Source organism: Pectinophora gossypiella, chromosome 20 (genome assembly GCF_024362695.1).
Source record: "Pectinophora gossypiella chromosome 20, ilPecGoss1.1, whole genome shotgun sequence".
Lineage (NCBI taxonomy): Eukaryota > Metazoa > Arthropoda > Insecta > Lepidoptera > Gelechiidae > Pectinophora > Pectinophora gossypiella.
The window spans coordinates 12,202,387-12,222,119 of NC_065423.1; the positions used below are offsets into that span (position 1 = coordinate 12,202,387).

Genomic DNA, 19,733 nt, shown 5'->3' on the forward strand with positions numbered 1-19,733 from the left:
TTGGGCAAATGGATGGCAAACGTGCGCGAGGAAGGGCGCCTACGAGGTGGTCTGACATCGTGAAGAAGACGGTGGGCGGCAGCATACAGAGGGCGGTCCACGCAGCATATAGCCGTACCGAGTGGAAAACCATAACCTGTGGTCGCGATCCTCAGCAGTGAGGGAACGACGAAGAAGAAGAAGTGAATGACAATAAATTATCTATTAGTATGATATTATACATGATATGTTAACGATATGTGTTAAGCCGTTGGTCCCGGTTATTACTTGCTGATGTAAGTACTTAGTCGTTACATGAGTAATGTCAGGGGCATATGGCGGCTCAGAAATAATCCTGACACCAGGGTTGATGCGGTTGGTAATTCACCTCACAACTCACACGATAGAAGAAGAAAAATTATGTGAAGGATATTTTCACATAAGTACATGTACAATCAACCACATAACACGTATTAAAGGGTTGCCCTGACAGAGAGAGAGAAAAAAAAGAGGTAGATTTTTTAACCTTCATTTTTATTGTTTCACAAAGTTAAAAACACCATGAAATACATTATATTAATTAAACCATTGCCACAAACCACCAAATATAAAAGTTTGATGGTAATCTATAATACCCCCCTCTACACTTTCCTTTTCGGCGGATAAGAAATTGACAGGTATAACTTAAGGGTGTTGAGACCAGTTTTAATCTGTTAACTAGATGGCGTACGTATAGCGTATTTAGTCATCATCAATTCAAGAGCCTCACTCTAGTCGGTGCAGCATTTCCATGCTACTTTTTAGGGAAAAATAGGGCAGTGGTTTCCCTCTTGCCTTCCGCCCCGCAGTACTCTGTCTGACGCAAGTGGGGTCGCGCCCAGAGTAGTCTTTTACAAAGCCATACTAGGACTCCTGTCCTCCGCCTCTTGAATAGTACTGACAGTTACTGCTGCCCTCTGTCAGGTTCCAGGTTACAGTCCCTGTGCCTTGCCCCTTCCATCTTGCATTAGCGCATCCGTAGCGCATTTAGTGTAAAACATAAATGAATTACTCATTTTTTTTTGTTCTTTAGACTTTTAAGTAAGTAGTGGCAAAAATGTGTAGAGCTCATTTGGCTTAGTTTATCTATGACAAAAATAATAGAGTTTCGATTGGCGAATGGTGTGGCTACACTAGCGCCATCTATTGACGTCGAAACATAATAGCGAGGGTCCCAACACCCTTAAAATAAAATAAGACGGTGTGTACTGGAATCCTGCCTCTTCTGTCCTCAATAATTCTCAGTATTTGTCTTGATTAAGATGATTGGACACCTAATAAGACACGACGAATTTATTAAAAACATCATAGAAGGAAAGCTAAAAGGAAAGAGAGGAAGGGGAAGACCAAGAAGAGCTTACATGGAACAGATTAAAGCAAAGGTTAACGTCGTGTCTTATAGGGAAGTCGAGGAATTGGCCTTTGATAGACTGGAATGGAAAATGCTGCACCGACAAGAGTGTGGCTCTTAAATTGATGATGATGATGCACTAGAATCAGCACCAATAGGTACTCAAGTAAAATGTGTTAATCACATTAAAACATAACAGATACGTTCTTAGTTCGTTAGTGTAACGAAAAAACGCATTCTAGAAGTAGTTAATTGCAAGAAATATAAATAGCATTCAATAAAATGAAAAAAAAAATGCCTTAAAAACTTTGTATTAATTCCTCTTTGTATTTTTTCCTTGATCGTGTTCAATTGTTTCACTGGCTCTTCTTCTTTATAATAGGTATTAAAAAAACAAGTTTATTTTTTTTTATATTTCAAGTTATTTACATAATAAGAATTGCATTGTAACTTCACTCGCTTCCTCAACATAAGAAGGATAACAAAATCAACTCCACTTACCTAGTCTGAATTCAATTAAGTTGTCAGAAATAATTATTTCCCCTGATATACTATATTTTTAAATTACATAGCGTGACTTAATCATCTTTGTAATACGGCCTTGATTGAACCCGATGATCTTCCTGTCATGATTTTTTTTCTTTACTTACATGATAAAGACACGTAGATATTCATTAAACGGCGCACGAATTGACAAGACAATTTTATATTTTTTATTATCAAAATATCAAATAGAAAATAATGGATCGGCTCAATCTAGACTGATAAATACGGCCACGAGCATTAATATGTATACACTTTGGTACCATGTCACATTAAATTTTTTGACAAATTGAAATGTAAGTCTCACTAAATGTCAAATATGTTAGTGCGACAGAGTCCCAAAGTGGGTACATTATATGACTGTACATCGCTTATGTAACTTGACAGACAGACCAAATTCGTACAGCGCATTAAAGCTATTGTAAAATGTTATCATTATTGAAATTTAATCACCGATTGTACTGAACTACCTAGTCGTTCTGTTTAATACTAGGTACAGTCATGAGCAATATAATGTATACACTTTAGGACTCTGTCGCACTAACACATTTGACATTTAGTGAGACTTACAGTTCAATTTGTCAAAAAAGTTAATGTGACATGGTACCAAAGTGTATACATATTGATGCCCGTGACCGTTTATGAAAAATTTCAAACGTTTTTCTTCAAATCAAATCAAATCAAATCAAATATACTTTATTGCACACAACATACAAAACAAATTCACACAGATGAAGATAGATACGTTTTTCTTCTTTTTTTTTCTTTATTAATACTTACAGGTAACACAAAAAATAAATGATGAGGACTCTTAGCATACCTATTGCATTTGACATTATTATAGAGGTATTACATACTAGTTTTGACAAATTCCATATCGTAAAAATACTTATCTTCTATATTCCACATAATGACTCGCCGCCTATTACACGGGACTTAAACAAAGCTGGCGAAGAGTGGGTGTATACAGGGTGTTAGTGACATCGTAACGAATACTGAAGGGGATGACTCAGACCATGATTCTAAGTTGATATCAAGTGGAAATTCATGATTTTTTAAAATTATTTTCAGATCTACACTTTTGCGACGGAATTCCACTTGATATCAACTCAGAATCATGGTCCGAATAATCACCTTAAAGTTTTCGATGCGATATTACTAACAACCTGTATACTATGCATCTCTGCCTACCCTATCGAGGATACAGATTGTATTGTTGTTATATGTTGGGTCAAAATACTTTCTGAATGGTGGCTTTCACAGGTAATCTACATTAAATGTTGTAAAAAAAAACATAATAAATATATTTTATCACATCAGAGACCATGGAATTGCTTTAATTAGAAAAAAGAAAACATAATAGAAATAAATAAATAAATAAAATAATAATTATTTATAAATTAATAAAAATAATTATTATTTTATTGATTTTATTCTTAAAAATAATTTTTATTTCAAGATCCTACCTACACCGAAATCTAATAAAAATACAAATACGTAATTATTTTAAATCCACTTCAAAAAATAATGTATTCCATTTTTATTTACAACCAGCTTATAGGTACCTACATTATTAAACCCAAAGTAGTAGCAGTTTATTAGGCTCTCCTCTTTGTTGGTTGCCTGAAAGATATTGCTATTTATCAATAAGTTCGCCTATTGCACTCTTTAATGCCCTTTTGTTTTTGGACCCTGCCCCCGCGGCACAGGGCTTCGACCAATAATAGCCTCAGGACGTTTAACTACGTAGATATAATTGTTCCGCGGGGGCAGTATTTGCCGTGTGGGCAATGAAATATTGGTTTATGTTATGTTAAACAGATTAAAAAAAAACAGAAATGACAAAATGGCCCCGATTCCCGTAGACACCTCCTAATTTTAGGAAGAATGAGTAAATAAATGAATAGCCCGGGCGAAACAAAAGGTATCTCGCTGGTATGCAAACCGTTTGACGTGTACTGTCAACTTGATTCTGTCGGGTTATTAGCCAATGCAAATTTTAGTAGGGTTATTTTAGATTTGTGCTTAAAATTGACATGCGCTCCATAAATTTTAGACTTGTCGATTACTCGTCCCTTTCCTTTTCGGCGGATAAGAAAATGACAGGTATAACTTAAAATAAAATTAGATGGTGTTTACAGGAGTTAGCACCATTAAATCCCTAATCCACTCGAAGTGTTCTGAAGGTGCCAGGCATCCCCATATACTGATCATTGAACTTGTCTGTCTGTCTGAGTGACTCATCAGTATTAGCCGCGTTCATGCCTCGAAGATATTCAGTAAACTCCTTCGTACTCAGTACCTGCATCCATTTTTCTGTAAAGAAGATTACTAGTCACTTTTATAGATTGACTCACGTTATACATAGTAAACCACTTTTACCACGTCGATACGTCATTGAGTATTAAATAAGATAAAAAACTATTACCTTATTATTTTTAAAATCACGCATTGACCCCTTAAAATAATTAACTAGATTAATATAAAAGACATACTTAATTACAATCTTACAAAAAAAATATTACATTTTACAATGACACCGCATTACAACTACAACATTACAACAACAAGAATGATATGTAGAAAAATAAAATGTAATGTTGTGACATTTAATAAATTTTTTAATACATTTTTACATTTAATTTATAAAATAATATTCAATTATAAATTTAACTGATTAAAAATCGTCAATTACTATTCATCACTTATTATTTAAGTATCCCTAATTTAGTAGCTAATTTAATATTATTCAATGCATGATTATGTATGTCAAAAATTTTAATTATGATACATCGGAATGGTTACAACACAAAATCTCAATAGATTTTGAATATAGAATATAATTCTCAGTCACATATATGACAATTTGTTCTATAATTTTATTTTTTTAAGTTTTGTACCTACATCTTGGATCTTATGCTGAGGTTTATCTTGCAGTTTATTTTTAAAAACAGAACAAAACATCCAGCTAAACAAGTTGTGAGAAGCTGCAGTAGTTTTATACGGATGAAGCGTTCGTTATGTAAAAAATGATTGGTTCAAAGTATAAGACAAAAAGATATTTGAATTTAACTCTTACCATGAATTTCATCCAAAGTTCTGTCTTCACCTCCTTCGCCATACTCTTTAGGTAAAACTTCCTTTGGAGCAAATTCATAAACAGATTCCACAGTCCTATGAACACGAATTCTTCCTCCAATTTTTTCACTCATGACTGATCTTAATAATGCCACGAAAGTTTCGATAAATTTGTACTCCGTCATCAAGTGTATCCCTGATAATCTCATGCCATATCCTTCCTTTAATATAAAAAAAAATCATTCGTTTAACAGTGAGACTCGTTTGCAATAAGAAATGATAAAGATAAAAGCGGGAATTATTTTTGAATCGCTCGCTTTCAAGACACATACAAAATATATTATATCTTATACCCATTTCACGTAGCACAGCAAGATGAGACAGGTATATACTTTTTTTGACGTGACTTATTGTAACTACATTTACTACTTGGCCGGACAAATGGGGAGCGCTGAAGGCTCTCACCCGGTACAACGATTAAGACAACAGGCCTGGGGTGCCCGGTTGGGCGCAAACCTCGGTTCAGGGCGTCGTCTGAGAGGAAACATTTTTGAAAGAATTAATCGACCCTAGCGGGTCGATAGCGATAAGCGCTGATTGAGGGAAATCGTCGACCGGGTCGGTACCGGGGTCCTAAAGGAATATACAAGGTGCTAATGACATCATAACGGAAACTTTGAGGGATGATTCAGACCATGATTCTGAGTTGATATCAAGTGGAATTCCGTCGCAAAAGTGTAGATCTGAAAATAATTTTAAAAAATCATGAATTTCCACTTGATGTCAACTTAGAATCATGGTCTGAATTATCCCCTTCAGTATTCGTTAAAGTGGAATTTATTTATTTATGATTTCGCATGCGAGTTGAAATCGAGTGATTCATAAAATAAGGCCCCTGTATTGTTTATGTCTGTACGCATGCGTTGCAGTCTCGCAAAAATTTGCCGTGGCCAAAACAAAATATTCCACCAGTCCCCGAACGCTTCACACCTCATTGTTACCGAGTAAGTCCGAGCAATACTCTTCAGCGGCTTACGGCCATCAAGACTAAAGTAAGACCCAGAGGGGGTGAGGTAGATGTAGCTCCACTCCCGATACGAAGTGGTGCGGGGCGAAGATTCATCATTTGAAACGTCTTGGTATATAAGTCAGAAAAAAATAGACATTACCGTAAGCAAAGTCATGAGGTTCCTGAAGTCCATAATGCCAACTTTGGTCATAAACTCAGTGATGTTAATCTCTCTCAAATCCGCAACGAATCTATAGCTGGCTGCATAGTCGTGAGCCTTCAAATACTCTGACATCTGAAAAAAGTGAAGAGATAAAAGTACCTACTTTGGTGTTTTCTGGGTAGAGCGCATGTGGTCGTATGCCGAGGTAAGCAAACTCTTAGGACAGATTGGCATTCGACCCGAGATTCGTTTTCTTTTTATTGGATTATTTTTAGTCAAGTTATTTGAAACTAACCTTAGTTTTATTTGATTGACTGCAATTGTAATAATAATATGCTAATATTTTAATCTTGTATAAAAGCCTGAAAAGGTAGAATTTAGTGATTATATTACTACTGTAACTGCCAGTATCTTGTACCTGAATTGATACACAGTAAATATCTTATTTTATCTTACCACGGCTTTCACTTAAAAATCAATTTTCAGAAGAATTTCAGAGAAATATTGTCTTGTATCATACTCTTTAGAGCGCGATTTTTGCAAGAAAACACAGTTGCAAGCAAAATTGTCAAAAACAATTTTATTTTTAATTTACCAATATATAAATAATCAGTTTTTGTTGTTGTCCTAGAAGGACGTACATTGACCGAATTGGAGATGTTCTTAAAAGGTTCAGTAAGATTTATTCTGAACCGGCGTGCGTGTATGATAATAATATGATTGATGAATGTGGGGAAGCAAGAGAAGTATGTCAGGGTCGATGTAAATGGAATTCCATAGTCTCTATTTACCCCGGTGGGAAATAGGCGTAAGTTTATGTATGTATATTATGTACGTTTTTGTTGTTAAAGCTCTATCCTCAGTCATCAAAACAGCTAGAAAAATATCACACTCACCAGAGCACAAATTTTAAAACCATTAAGCAGCTGTGGAGTAGTGAACGATTTACCAGGATTTTTGATAAAGAATATTCTTTCATAATCCTTTGTCATTTTCGGAAGAGGCGAATAGAGGCTGAAATATAATGAAGGGTTTCAAAATCTCACTATAAAAACTTATTTACTTTTTATCTTTTATTTTAAAAAAAAATAAGATATCAAAAAGATTGGGCCCATCGATAACCCTGCAGTGTCATTTGTGTTATTTTCTGGTTAAGATATAAAATGACGTTGTAATACGTCAGAAACCACAAGATGTCGCTACAAGGCTCGTCTGGTCCTTTTTTTTGACGTGAATTATTGTAGATTTGCCGCAGATGGCATTTACTACTTGGCCGGACAAATGGGGAGCGCTGAAGGCTCTCACCCGATACAACGTTTAAGACAACAGGCCTGAGGGTGCCCATTTGGACGCGAACCTCGGCTCAGGGCGTCGTCTGAGAGGAAACATATTTGAAAGAATTAATCAACCCTAGTGGGTCGATAGCGATAAGCGCTGAATGAGGGAAATCGTCGACCACGCCGGCGGGGTCGGTATCGGGGTCCTGAAGTGTTTGGTGTCGCGAGCTGATTGGCTGCCTCTATGGCTAGAGTAATAGGGTCGTCGGGATCGTATGTTACGTCTTTCGCTCGTCTGGTCCGAAATGTTACAAAACACTCTTCAAAAGTTGTATTAATACAACAGAAAGTATAAGAAGTTAGGGTACTTAGTTTATCTTGCGATGGATGTCCCTCGGACTACCCCAATTAGGATGTTGTTGTACTCACATGCCTGCATCATGAATGTCCTTGAAGTCACGTCTGACGTCATAGTTTTCGAAAAAGTACGGCATCAAGGTTCTAAATGTGCAGAGCTTATCCAGACGACCCTTGGCTCTTTCAACAGAGCCTTTGGCTGTTATGATCATCCTTTCCAAATAATCTCTGCCTGCAATTAAAAAATACACCCTATTACAAACATCAGCCAACCATTTATCATTTTTTCACCTATCACATTGGTCTAACAAAAATCTCGGTTAGGTGTGGATTCTTAATTCATCTTGCGATAGACGAGGAGCTCGGTGGCGCAGCGGTAAACGCGCTCGGTCTGCGATTGTTGAAGTAAAGCAACTTTCGCAGAGGCCGGTCATAGGATGGGTGACCACAAAAAAAGTTTTCATCTCGAGCTGCTCCGTGCTTCGGAAGGCGCGTTAAGCCGTTGGTCCCGGCTGTATTAGCAGTCGTTAATAACCACCAATCCGCACTGGGCCCGCGTGGTGGTTTAAGGCCCGATCTCCCTATCCATACATAGGGAAGGCCCGTGCCCCAGCAGTGGGGACGTTAATGGGCTGGTGATGATGATGATCATGCGATAGATGTACCTTTGACTACCTCAATTGAATTTATTTAGGTCTGTGCAATAAAGTATATTTGATTTGATTTGAATTAGAATATACTCGTGAGCTTATGTTATTGCAGTAAAAGTCAAAAATAACCTTCTTCAGTTGGTAACATGGTATCATTTTAAATCAATTTCCGTATAAGTAAATTTAGTTTTTGATCAAACTTCTCATCCGCTTAAAACTACTGCAGCTCCTCAACATGTATAGCCGAAGAAAAGTAGCTGCAAAGTTTTCATATTATCCATATGAGGACTCTATTGCAGTTACCGAGTGAGAGCCTTCAGCGCTCCCCATTTGTCCGGCCAAGTAGTTAATGCCATCTGCAGGCAAATCTACAATAAGTCACGTCAAAAAAAATCTATTGCAGTTTGAAGTACCTAATTTCCAAAAAAGAAATAATATTTTCAGCATGGTCGTTTTATTAATCTTTTACAATGAAAGAATTGAGTGGCCTACTAACATCAAACAAGTTTTAAGTACTTAAACAGGTTTTGTCATGATTATTGCCATTAAGTAACAGAATAATAACAGTAAACCATTCTACTTCTTATAAAGTCGTCAAAATAATCTTGTTGAAAAAAACGTCTTTAGAAAGTAAGGAGGTTTTATTTAAAAAAAAAACACCACTGTACTTTTTCCAAGTCTGATTAGAGAAAAAGACAAGGACAGTAATAGTAATTTGAAACTTACTGAAATCCTTTTTCACAAAGTGATTCTGCTGCTGGACCCAGGTTTCCAGAATGTCGATAGCTTCATTCATCTCCTGGGGCTTTTCCATATTAAACATCTTTCTCACTTCCAAAAGTGTGTCAGGTTGAAATTCCAAGATCTCATTTTCTGGTAGACACTCCATATTTTTTGTTCCGCTGTAAAACAGCATTCCAATTTTAAAAACAAAATTCTCCGAAATCGGTTCTAATTTTAGATGAACGAAATAGTAATAATATTCATAAATATTTTTAAAAAGCGAAAGTTATTTGAGAAAAGTGCTTAAGAAACATGGATACGAACTGCTAGTTTTGTTGAAAAAAAAATAATTGTGTTAAGAGAAGTAGACGGTTGATTGTTGGGAGGTTGTGTTCATACTGTGAGGTGATTGATTATGCATCGACTGAACTAGGCTTTACCGTTACAATTAAACCTAATGACGCGTGATCAACTGTCTCTAAGGAAAAAGAAAAAATACTTACATAGAAGAGACCGGTCGTTTTAAATTCTAAATTAAGACTGTTTTAACTTTACATCAGAATACTAAAGTTTAAAAAAAAACTAAAACTCAACTAACGACCCTTGAAAATTGTATGTCATTTTTTGTTATTTTGTTTTGCAAACCTGAATGCCCAAGGTTCTAAAAAATAGGATGTGAATCCTGCGCAACTTTGTATTTTATGATTGACCTTGACAATATCACGTCAAACTTTTTTGATCGTAAAAATACTCAACAAAAAAGTTTATTTAGTACAACACTTCTAAACACGTATACTGAAGATTAAAATCTAATACCTCGTTTTGGGAACGCGTAACTTGTACGTGTTATTCTCGGGTTCGGATGCCGGGTCGGGCACTAATCTATTTTTAGATTTCGAGTTTGTTTTCGAATTCATGTTTGGATCATAACACCTTAAGACCGAGATTTCCAGACACAATAGTTAAACAATGGGGTTTGGATTTATAAAGAACATTCAGTCTTAGGAGGATAAACCATATACGTATATTTTATGAAAATATCATAAACAAACTCCAAGATAACGTGTTTATCGCTTACCCTCTCAGGTTGAAAGGTGAGATATCAATAGTTTCTGAGAAAACCAGCCGGGTCAAAAAACATTGCTATTTGACATTTGTTTGCATTGCGCACTTACTTTTCAAAAAATTCAAATATATTTATTTTTCAAAATTGGCTTACAAAGTTAGCGCTTTTTGAACGTCAAAAAATTAAATTACATATTATTTAACTAGCTGTAAAACTACTACCACATCGGAATATGTAACGCTGAGGGAAAGACGTGGCCAGAAAACCTCCCAGCACAGGGCCCTAGTCCTACTGTTTCATGTTTTCCTTTCTTTTCTTTTTTTTTAAATCCAGTTTGTATTACAATATAATTTATAGACTTAAAACAATGGTATTCCAATTACAGTCGGTGGAAGGAAAGTGAAAAATAAAGAGTTTATGTGACTTTTATATGCGCGAATGTCAAATTTTATTATTTATTGTTTAGATGAATTGCTTTGATGTGGCTTTAACCTCCCTGGTTGCTTGGACAGTAGTATACACAGAGCGTTAATGACATCGTAACGATAAGTAATGATTCAGACACTGATTCTGAGTTGATATCAATTGGAATTTTCCGTCGCAAAAGTATGGAACTAAAAATAATTTAAAATAGACACTAAAATGTTCATGAATTTTCCGACAGGAAATTCCACTTGATAACAACTCAGAATCATGGTCTGAATCACCCTCCTCAGTATTCGTTACGGTGTCACTAACACCCATGGGTACCTTAGCAAACCAGAGCTGCATTGTGTGACGGATGCGACACAGACTTGGTTGAGGAAGGTTGAATTGGACATAAATATCCACCCAGGATACATTTTTGCTATATGCAATAATAATAACTTGTCCAGCAAGTATAAATAAAAAAGTCAGCACATTTTTCGAAAATAATATTATATTATTTTAATAGTCTATTAAGTATAATAATATAAAACAACCAATAACTCCTTTAACAACCCACAACAAAAACAAACTAAAGTAAAACAACAAACAACATAAATCCAAAACAAGAGCTAAGTATAAGTTGGTCTGTTTTAAATATTTCTACCAGCCACGTTAATCCTGGTTTTGGTCCCGGTTACTACTTACTGGTGTAAGTACGTAGTCGTTACATGAGCCATATCAGGGGCCTTTGGCGGCTCAATAGTAACTCTGACACCAGGGTAGATGAGGTTGGTAATCCACCTCACAACCCACACGATAGAAGAAGAATAATTCTACTAAATATAATCGTTGCATGAGTTAAGCCAAATGACTTTGGACTCTATCCCATAAGGACACCATGGTTACGCCAACAACAAAATGTATTCAGTTGTATAAAGGGTATCTCGTTCTTTTGCTGGCAGCAGTATACAGGGTGTTACTGACATCGTAACGAAAACTTTGAGGGATGATTCAGACCATGATTCTCAGTTGATATCAAGTGAATTTTCCGTCGCAAAAGTATGAAGCAGAAAATAATTTTAAAAAATCATGAATTCTCCTTAACATGTTCTCTGACCTTAAAATGTTCTCTGACTAATTATCTTGAATAAAATTGAAACCATTTTTGATTCTGATTTTGGTCTTCCTCTTCTTTCGTGGGGGTTGTAAGGTTAACGACCTCATCAATCCTGGTGTCAGGATAGCTATAGAGCCGCCAAAGGCCCCCGACTCTGATTTGGGTGCTACGATAACATCTGTATGCCAGGTCGCCAAGATTTTGGGAGGTTTTTTTGGACACATACAACAACTTAGCATCCCCTGTATCCCCGAAAGGTTAGGTAAAGGTTTTTAGTTTTAAAGCAAATAAAATCTCTGTACATAACATACATTTTTTTTTATTTTATTTTATTTCGTGTAATTTCATTTTTATTAATAATATTAATTTTATTTGACTTTTTATATAATTTAATTTTAATTTATCTAATCTAATCTGATGTACTTATACTTATAATTATGGATATTAATCTGAAATAAATAATTTGAATTGAATTGAATTGAATTGAATAAAATAACATAACAAATACTTTATTGCACAAACAGGAAAAAAGTAAATACAAAACAAAAGAGAAACCCTCTGTACCTTTCTTTATAACCATTGTCATTTTGACTACCTACCTACATTTAATTTATTATCCTAAAAACAATGACCGTTTAGTTGATGTTTCAGTCAACACTAAGTGTCCTGAAGGTGCCAGGCATCCCCATATACTGCTCGTTGAACTTGTCTGTCTGTCTGAGTGATTCGTCAGTCTTGATAGCGATCATGTCCTTCCAATATTGTCTGAACTCTTCAGAGGAAAATATTTTCATCCAGTCGGCTGAAACAGAACATCTATTCATTGAAGAAAACGAGTACTTTTCACTCGCGCCTATTTCCCACAGAGGTAAGAAAGGACTCATCATCATCATCATCAGCCCATTAACGTCCCCACTGCTGGGGCACGGGCTTTTTTTTTTGACGTGACTTATTGTAGATTTTCCGCAGATGGCATTAACTACTTGGCCGGACAAATGGGGAGCGCTGAAGGCTCTCACCCGGTACAACGTTTAAGACAACAGGCCTGAGGGTGCCCAGTTGGGCGCGAACCTCGGCTCAGGGCGTCGTCTGAGAGGAAAAATATTTGAAAGAATTAATCGACCCTAGTGGGTCGATAGCGATAAGCGCTGAATGAGGGAAATCGTCGACCACGCCGGCGGGGTCGGTATCGGGGTCGGGGCACGGGCCTTTCCTATGGATGGATAGGGAGATCGGGCCTTAAACCACCACGCGGGCCCAGTGCGGATTGGTGGTTATTAACGACTGCTAATGCAGCCGGGACCAACGGCTTAACGTGCCTTCCGAAGCACGGAGCAGCTCGAAATGAAAACTTTTTTTTGTGGTCACCCATCCTATGACCGGCCTCTGCGAAAGTTGCTTTACTTCAACAATCGCAGACACAGATTAGAGCGCGTTTACCGCTGCGCCACCGAGCTCCTCAAAGAAAGGACTATGGAACTCCATTTGCTCTAATCCAGACATAATTCTCTTGCTTCATACATATTCTTTCATCGTTTCAAACACACGCTCGTCGCACGCTTTTACACTAGATCGTACTGAACTTTTTCTAAGAACATTCACAATTCGGTCAGTGTAGGGCCTTCTTAGTCTTTCTCTGCCAGCTCTTCTATCAACCTTATCTGTTCCTTCATCTGTTCCATGTATCCAAACCAACTCAACATTCCCTTTTCAATCTTAGTTATTTCATCATCTTTTACACCACATCTCTCTCTTATCATACTGTTTCCAACGTGTTTACAACGAGTACGTTTGCTATATCTATTTCTACATACAGAATATAATGACGGATTTTCCTTTTTTTATTTGTTTCCTAGCTACTAGATTCATGGCGCTGAACTTGGAAGGTCACTTCTAGGAACGGTTTCTTTCGTGTAATTTTGGAATCATAACATGAAAAAATCAAATACGCTTTTTTTGCACAGAACTTAATTATGTTCCAAAAATGAACAAATAAAAAGAAAAAAGGAAATCAATATCTTATTATTTTGTGGCATCTTGGAAATGGCCCAGTACGTAGTTGGTTAAGCACAATCTAACGAGTTATTTAGAACTATTTTTATTTTTTTAATTCTGGAAAAGAAAATCTTCTATTATGTTTTTAGTGCATGTAACCGAGGCCTTCTCTAATGTAGAGAAATTCATATCTGACAATAGCATTGTGCTTTCTTTATTTGTCGTAGTTTTTAACATGACCAGATATTACTCTCAACAGTCAGTGTAGCACAATACAATAAAATACAAAACTCTTTTTGCACTGAATACAAACATTAAAACTGATTATAAATAATCAATTATCAGTTAGGTAGTTGGGTAGCTGCCATGCAACCTTTAGGTAGGTATAAGAAAGGAATTTAACACATCAGCACTTACCATGAAGTTGCATAATTGGCCTTTCTTTACCTCCATACTCAACTGGTAAAAGTTCTTTAGGAATATAATCATAAAGAGTATCTAGTTTCTTATGAGTATGTATTCGTTGACCAATCTTTGCACTAACCACTTGCTTGGCAATTGATATAATGGCATCCACTAAATGTGAATCAGTTAGAATGTGCACTCCTTTAAGCCGGAGACCGTAACCTTCCTGAAAAGTTAAAAAAAAGGAAATTAAAGTAAGTATTGATAACAGTGATGTTCAAGAAAGTGTTGATGGATTTTGTAAAGAGGGATAATAATATTATGAAGAAGATGTAAGTACTGAGATGAATAGAAGAAAAATACATGTTGTGAGTCCCCACCAAGAGGGCAATATGACTAATAGCTACAACAAAGATTCAAAGAAAAAAAAAGAAGAAGGTGAAGAAGAAGTCGCAAAGTGACTAGATATCACTTTACCAAGAATTTTAGTCTGTGAGACTAAAAAACCCACACCAGAGAAGAAGACTCATGGGGTAGATAGAGCTGCAGTAATCAGACAATGTCATACTGTCTACAAGCAAGTAACTACTACATAAGAGAAGGACTCCTTAGGGCCTACCATGATAACTGCCCTCTAAAAACAACGTCCACAACTATGGTGCAACAATAAATGAAGTGGAATACGATGAGACGCCTGAGGGGCCACATGATGGATCCCCAGGAGGTCACGGAGCTTCCTCACGGAGCGTCATACAACTGACAGTCACAGAAGTAGAAGATAAAAAATAAGATAATATGAGATAGATGTTTCTTTCAGGTAATTCAAGGTTAGCTGGAAGTATCCCAAATAGATGCCGCAACAAACATTCTGTACAAGCTTCGTAACATTTGGCTACGCTGAGCACACCATGTCTTGGGCTGGGATCTAGTTCAAAACATTCTTTTTTTGTACCTATTTTTAGTATTGTAATCCCAACCTATTTTGTGAGCCAAATAAATAAATAAATAGAGATAAGCTCGCGTATGCTTTATGTAAGGATAAAACCTTTATAGTTTAAAGTAATAAAGAGTATACAAATAAGAAGTGTAATATTTACCATATGAGTAGCAACTCCTTCCCGCAGATCAGAGATATTAGCGTTGGCGAGCATATTAGCAACATCCACCGCTCGGTAGTCTATGACCACGTGGTAGGCTGACGCATAGTCGTGCGCTTTTATGTACTGCGCAAACTGGAATAGCAAACAAAATATTTAGATACTGCTATTTTACATACATACAATAAACTCTTGCTTACTTCCTACCGCGGTAAGCAGTCTATGGAATTCCATCTGCTTCGATCCTGACACACTTCTCCTGTTTCCTCCACATTCATCAATCGTTTCGTACGCGCACGCCGGTTCAGAGGAGATCGTCCAAAAACTTTTCTAAGGACATCTCCAATTTGGTCAATGTACGTTCTTCTGAGACTTAGCCTTACCAACAACCGATATAAAAAAAACTTACCAAAATACTAAATCTGTAGCCGTCAAGATACATTTGAGGTGAAAATTTCTTGCCAACTACTCTGCAGAGGAAGATCCTTTCATGGTCTTTATTCAGCTTTGGAAGAAGAACGTATGTGCTGGAATAAATAATCAGTGCAGTTAGGGTTTTGCTGAGCTGGGGCTTTTGTGCAGCCGCACAGAATAGAAGAAAACGGTTGGGAGGGCCAAGGAAACGCCTGCCATGTAAGTATGAGCAAATGGTTCATACTTCAACTTTGCATTCCACTCGCCCGCAAACTTTACGACACACGGAGCTCCGCGACAGTATATTAAAAGGTCGTTTTGTGCATTATAACTTTGCAGGGCAAAAAAACAAATATCGACTATCATCAAAGATGCCTCCTTACCAAAGAAAAGCTAAAAACCTTAGTATAATCGTCTGTTTAAGTTTATTCTTTATAAATGTAATATTGCAATGTGTCAATTGCGTATTACAAGCAAGAGCGTATGTTATAAAAATATCAAACAGCAATATTGTTTTTTTTTATCTCCCTAGCATTGTCTCCTTTTTCACAGGGTCCGCTTAACTAACCTGAAGATCTGACAGGTCTGGTTTTTTACAGAAGCGACTGCCTATCTGACCTTCCAACCCGCGAAGGGAAGACCAGCCCAATACAGGTTAGGTCACATACCTCCGAAAATGCATATCTCGGAAATGTGGGTTAATGTGACTTCTTTTATTCTCCAAATTTCTTTAGTGCCACTTAAACAAAAGGCTTTTAAAAACGTATATACCTAATAGCAAAGAATAAAGAACTACAATAATATAGGTACGCGTACAAACTAGCTTGACATTTAGACCTTTCAACAGGAAATTCAAGATAATCGAGCACACAAGGTTGAAGCCTGTTAATAACCAATAATTTTAAAATAACATAAGCTAACGGCTCTATCCTAATTGGGGTAGGCAGAGATACATCCATCGCAGGATGAACTAAGTACCCACACCTCACCGAGATTTCTGTTAGGCCAACGTGATAGGTGGTGAACAGTATCACCAGTCAAATATTTTTAACATAACATACATCACATTAACAGCCTATATAATATACGTCCCACTACTGGGCACAGTCCTCCTCTATCATTCGACCTGAGGGAAGGAGCATACTCCAGCACGCTGCAAATATAAATTAGGTAACTTATTTCATAATATTAGATCCAGAAGACCAACTGTCTCTCGTGTAAGTTGAGAGGTGAATTACCAACCTCATCAACCCTCGTGTCAGGGTTACTGTTGAGCCGCCAAAGGCCCCTGACATGACTCATGTAACGACTACTTACTTACATCAGGTAGTAGTTACCGGAACCAATGGCTTAACGTGCCTTCGGAAGCACGGATCATCTTACTATCAGTTCTTATCAGTTGGTTAATTATATTCAATAATGAATAACAAAAATGTACAATTAACCTTGATATGACTTTTAATGGCTTTATTAAAATAAATAATTATTTAAACTATTTTAATTGACACACTAGTTTCATTTCGCCTCTTTAGTTATTAAGGTTATGTAGCCTCAAAGTCAACAAAAAAGGTAATTTTATAAAAAAAATGTAATAAACACACACTCCTCGCCAGCTATGTTTAAGTCCCATGTAATAGGGGCGAGCCTATTGCCATAAACCGAACACAATCCAGGAAACCACGTGATATCAATTGGCTAATATTGACAGTTGTAACAATAAAATACCTATAAAATATGTCGCATATTGTATAGTTTATCATTTAACGATAATTATTCAATAGTTTTCTTTATTAAGATCATTTTTAAATACATACATAACATAAACAGCCTATATACGTCCCACTGCTGGGCACAGGCCTCCCCTCAATCACCCGGAGGAGCATTCATTTTTAAATATTTTTACAAAATAAGAATGCGTTTCTATCTGTGTTTTACAAGACCCGAAACACGGGCGGCTATGATTTAACTTCGTGTGACGTCACATGTCACAAAATAAACAAAAACTATCTGTCAGGTTTCAAGTGTACTGTTTGACAGTTTCTTTGTTTGTTGAACTGTGACGTCACTGGGCAAAATGTCACGTCACCAACCGTATTCACGCGAAATTTAAACTAATTAAAGAAAATTACGGAACTGTAATATACAAAAATAATTAACACTTGATTCCTTTTTTTATAAATATACAATGGTTTAGGTGTTTAAGACAAAGATATTATAATTAGGTTACATTAAAAACTTGTTTTGACGAGTTTTTATATTTGTAACATAATTGGTATTCAAGGTTACATTTTTATGTGCATTTAATTTTGACTTTACAAACAGAATAAGTAAAGATAAAAAATTAAGTAGTATAAATAACATAACTTAAACAGCCTGCTTTTTTGACGTGATTTATTTATATTGTAGATTTTATTTTAGTATATTAGAGGATTATTGTAGATTTACCGCAAATGGCGTTAGGCACAAAATAGTCCGCATAGCAATTTTTAGCTCTGTACCTTGAAAATTGCGGAATGCTACATACAAACTTCCACCCCCTATTTTAGGAAAGTGGGGGGTTAGAACGAGACAAAAAATAGCCTATGCCACTCTCCATCACTTCAACCATCTTCACTTAAAAGATCATGCCAATTCGACGCTCCGTTTTACCTTGAAAGACGGACAAGCGAACAGCCACACACATACATATTCGTATTTATAATATTAGTATGGATTTAGGTTACACTGGAAACTGTTTATTTTTTAATACTTACATAATATTCTGAATCCCTTGAAAATCATATCTAGCATCGTAATTTTTGAAGAACTTAGGAGAGAGTGTCCTTAGAGTGAGGAGTCTGTCCAGCCTTTCTTTGGACCTCTCTATCGACCCCTTATTGGCTATTATTACACGTTCTAGAAATTCCCTACCTGAAAAAAAAATTTTTTCACTAATAGAATAAGAATCAATCCAATGAAAATGTTTTAACGGGCCTCTACGTGTTGGCTCCGGCCCCACGGACCCTTTCCAAAAGTCCGGGACTCTATAATCCCGAGATATGAAAAGGACATTACTAATAAAATTGGCTTCGGCCCCACGCATGCCTTCCAAAAATCCGGGTCTTCATAGGCCCAAGATATGGAAAGGATATTACTAATAATATTGGCTTCGTCCCCACGCACGCCTTCCAAAAGTCCGGGACTCCATAGGCCCGAGATATAGAAAGGATATTACTAATAATATTGGCTTCGGCCCCACGCACTCCTTCCAAAACTCCGGAAGTCCAGGAATCCATAGGCCCGAGATATGGAAATGACACAAAAATAATTATAATAAATATATATTATACTTACTAATCTTTTTCGTGGTAAAATGCTGTTGCTTCTTGATCCATTCCTCTAGGATATCAACAGCTTCACTCATAGCCCCGGGTTTGTCTAACCCAAATGTTTTTCTCACAAATTCAAAAGTATCCGGATTGAATTCCAATATTTCATTCTTTGGTAGATATTCCATTTTCAAACACGCTTTATTCGTTTCACTTATAAAAAAATAAAAAGCTGTATTTTTGAATTTCGAACAAAAATAATCGACAATAGTCCAGCAAATGTAACAGGTGATTACTTACTGAGTGCTCGCTACATTAGTCGAGACACAAGGTTTGTTTGGAAACGTGTTTTAGTGTTTTTTTTTATTATTGTTAATGAACAGAAGTGTGTTCTTAAAAAATAATAATAGTGCCTATAAATAGCATTAGCCTTAGCGTCCTTGATTACTACTCCACACATGATTACAGCATTATCCCGTTTTTTCACAGCGTCCGCTTACCTAACCTCAAGAATTCACAGGTTCGGTTTTTACAGAAGCGACTGCCTGTCTGAACTTATAACACATGAAGGGAAAACCAGCCCAATACAGGTTAAGTCATACACCTCCGAAAATGCGTTTCTCGGTCCTACACATGATCGACGGCGTAAAATTATGACGTCATTATTTATAAAAAAAAAAACATTAAAAAATACATTATGCACACACAGGAAATACAGACAGACAAAAGATACTTTTTTGAACACAAACAGGGC

General features: G+C 36.4%; 2 protein-coding genes across 3 annotated transcripts; both read right to left on the reverse strand.

The window, feature by feature from the left end:
- Positions 1-1,704: 1,704 nt before the first annotated feature.
- On the reverse strand, positions 1,705-9,713 carry LOC126376282 (uncharacterized). Of its 2 annotated transcripts, none has more exons than XM_050023595.1 (7): positions 9,673-9,713; positions 9,173-9,348; positions 7,869-8,028; positions 7,059-7,176; positions 6,160-6,294; positions 4,992-5,211; positions 1,705-4,228 (listed from the first exon to the last, which is right to left on the reverse strand). In XM_050023595.1, exons 2-7 carry the CDS (start codon positions 9,333-9,335, stop codon positions 4,074-4,076), a joined length of 951 nt encoding a protein of 316 aa, XP_049879552.1. In that variant the 5' UTR covers positions 9,336-9,348; positions 9,673-9,713; the 3' UTR covers positions 1,705-4,073. The 2 variants fall into 2 exon arrangements, with proteins under 2 accessions (XP_049879552.1, XP_049879551.1); XM_050023594.1 differs by lacking the exon at positions 9,673-9,713 and adding an exon at positions 9,494-9,600.
- A 2,373-nt stretch (positions 9,714-12,086) lies between these two features.
- LOC126376287 (uncharacterized) lies at positions 12,087-19,279 on the reverse strand. The gene is made up of 6 exons (XM_050023604.1): positions 19,005-19,279; positions 18,425-18,581; positions 15,667-15,784; positions 15,258-15,392; positions 14,173-14,386; positions 12,087-12,562 (listed from the first exon to the last, which is right to left on the reverse strand). The coding sequence occupies exons 1-6, from the start codon at positions 19,165-19,167 to the stop codon at positions 12,408-12,410; spliced, it is 942 nt and encodes a 313-aa protein (XP_049879561.1). The 5' UTR covers positions 19,168-19,279; the 3' UTR covers positions 12,087-12,407.
- Positions 19,280-19,733: the final 454 nt, after the last annotated feature.

Excerpts from the sequence above, each read along its gene's own strand:
- LOC126376287 (XM_050023604.1), bottom strand. The coding sequence starts at position 19,167 with ATGGAATATCTACCAAAGAATGAAATATTGGAATTCAATCCGGATACT. Across the intron at positions 14,387-15,257 it reads AAGGAGTTGCTACTCATATG|GAAGGTTACGGTCTCCGGCT; the intron begins GTAAATATTACA and ends TTAACTTTTCAG. Across the intron at positions 12,563-14,172 it reads GCCAATTATGCAACTTCATG|CCGACTGGATGAAAATATTT; the intron begins GTAAGTGCTGAT and ends GTTCTGTTTCAG.
- LOC126376282 (XM_050023595.1), bottom strand. The coding sequence starts at position 9,335 with ATGGAGTGTCTACCAGAAAATGAGATCTTGGAATTTCAACCTGACACA. Across the intron at positions 6,295-7,058 it reads GTTTTAAAATTTGTGCTCTG|ATGTCAGAGTATTTGAAGGC; the intron begins GTGAGTGTGATA and ends CACTTTTTTCAG. Across the intron at positions 5,212-6,159 it reads ACCTCATGACTTTGCTTACG|GAAGGATATGGCATGAGATT; the intron begins GTAATGTCTATT and ends TTTATATTAAAG.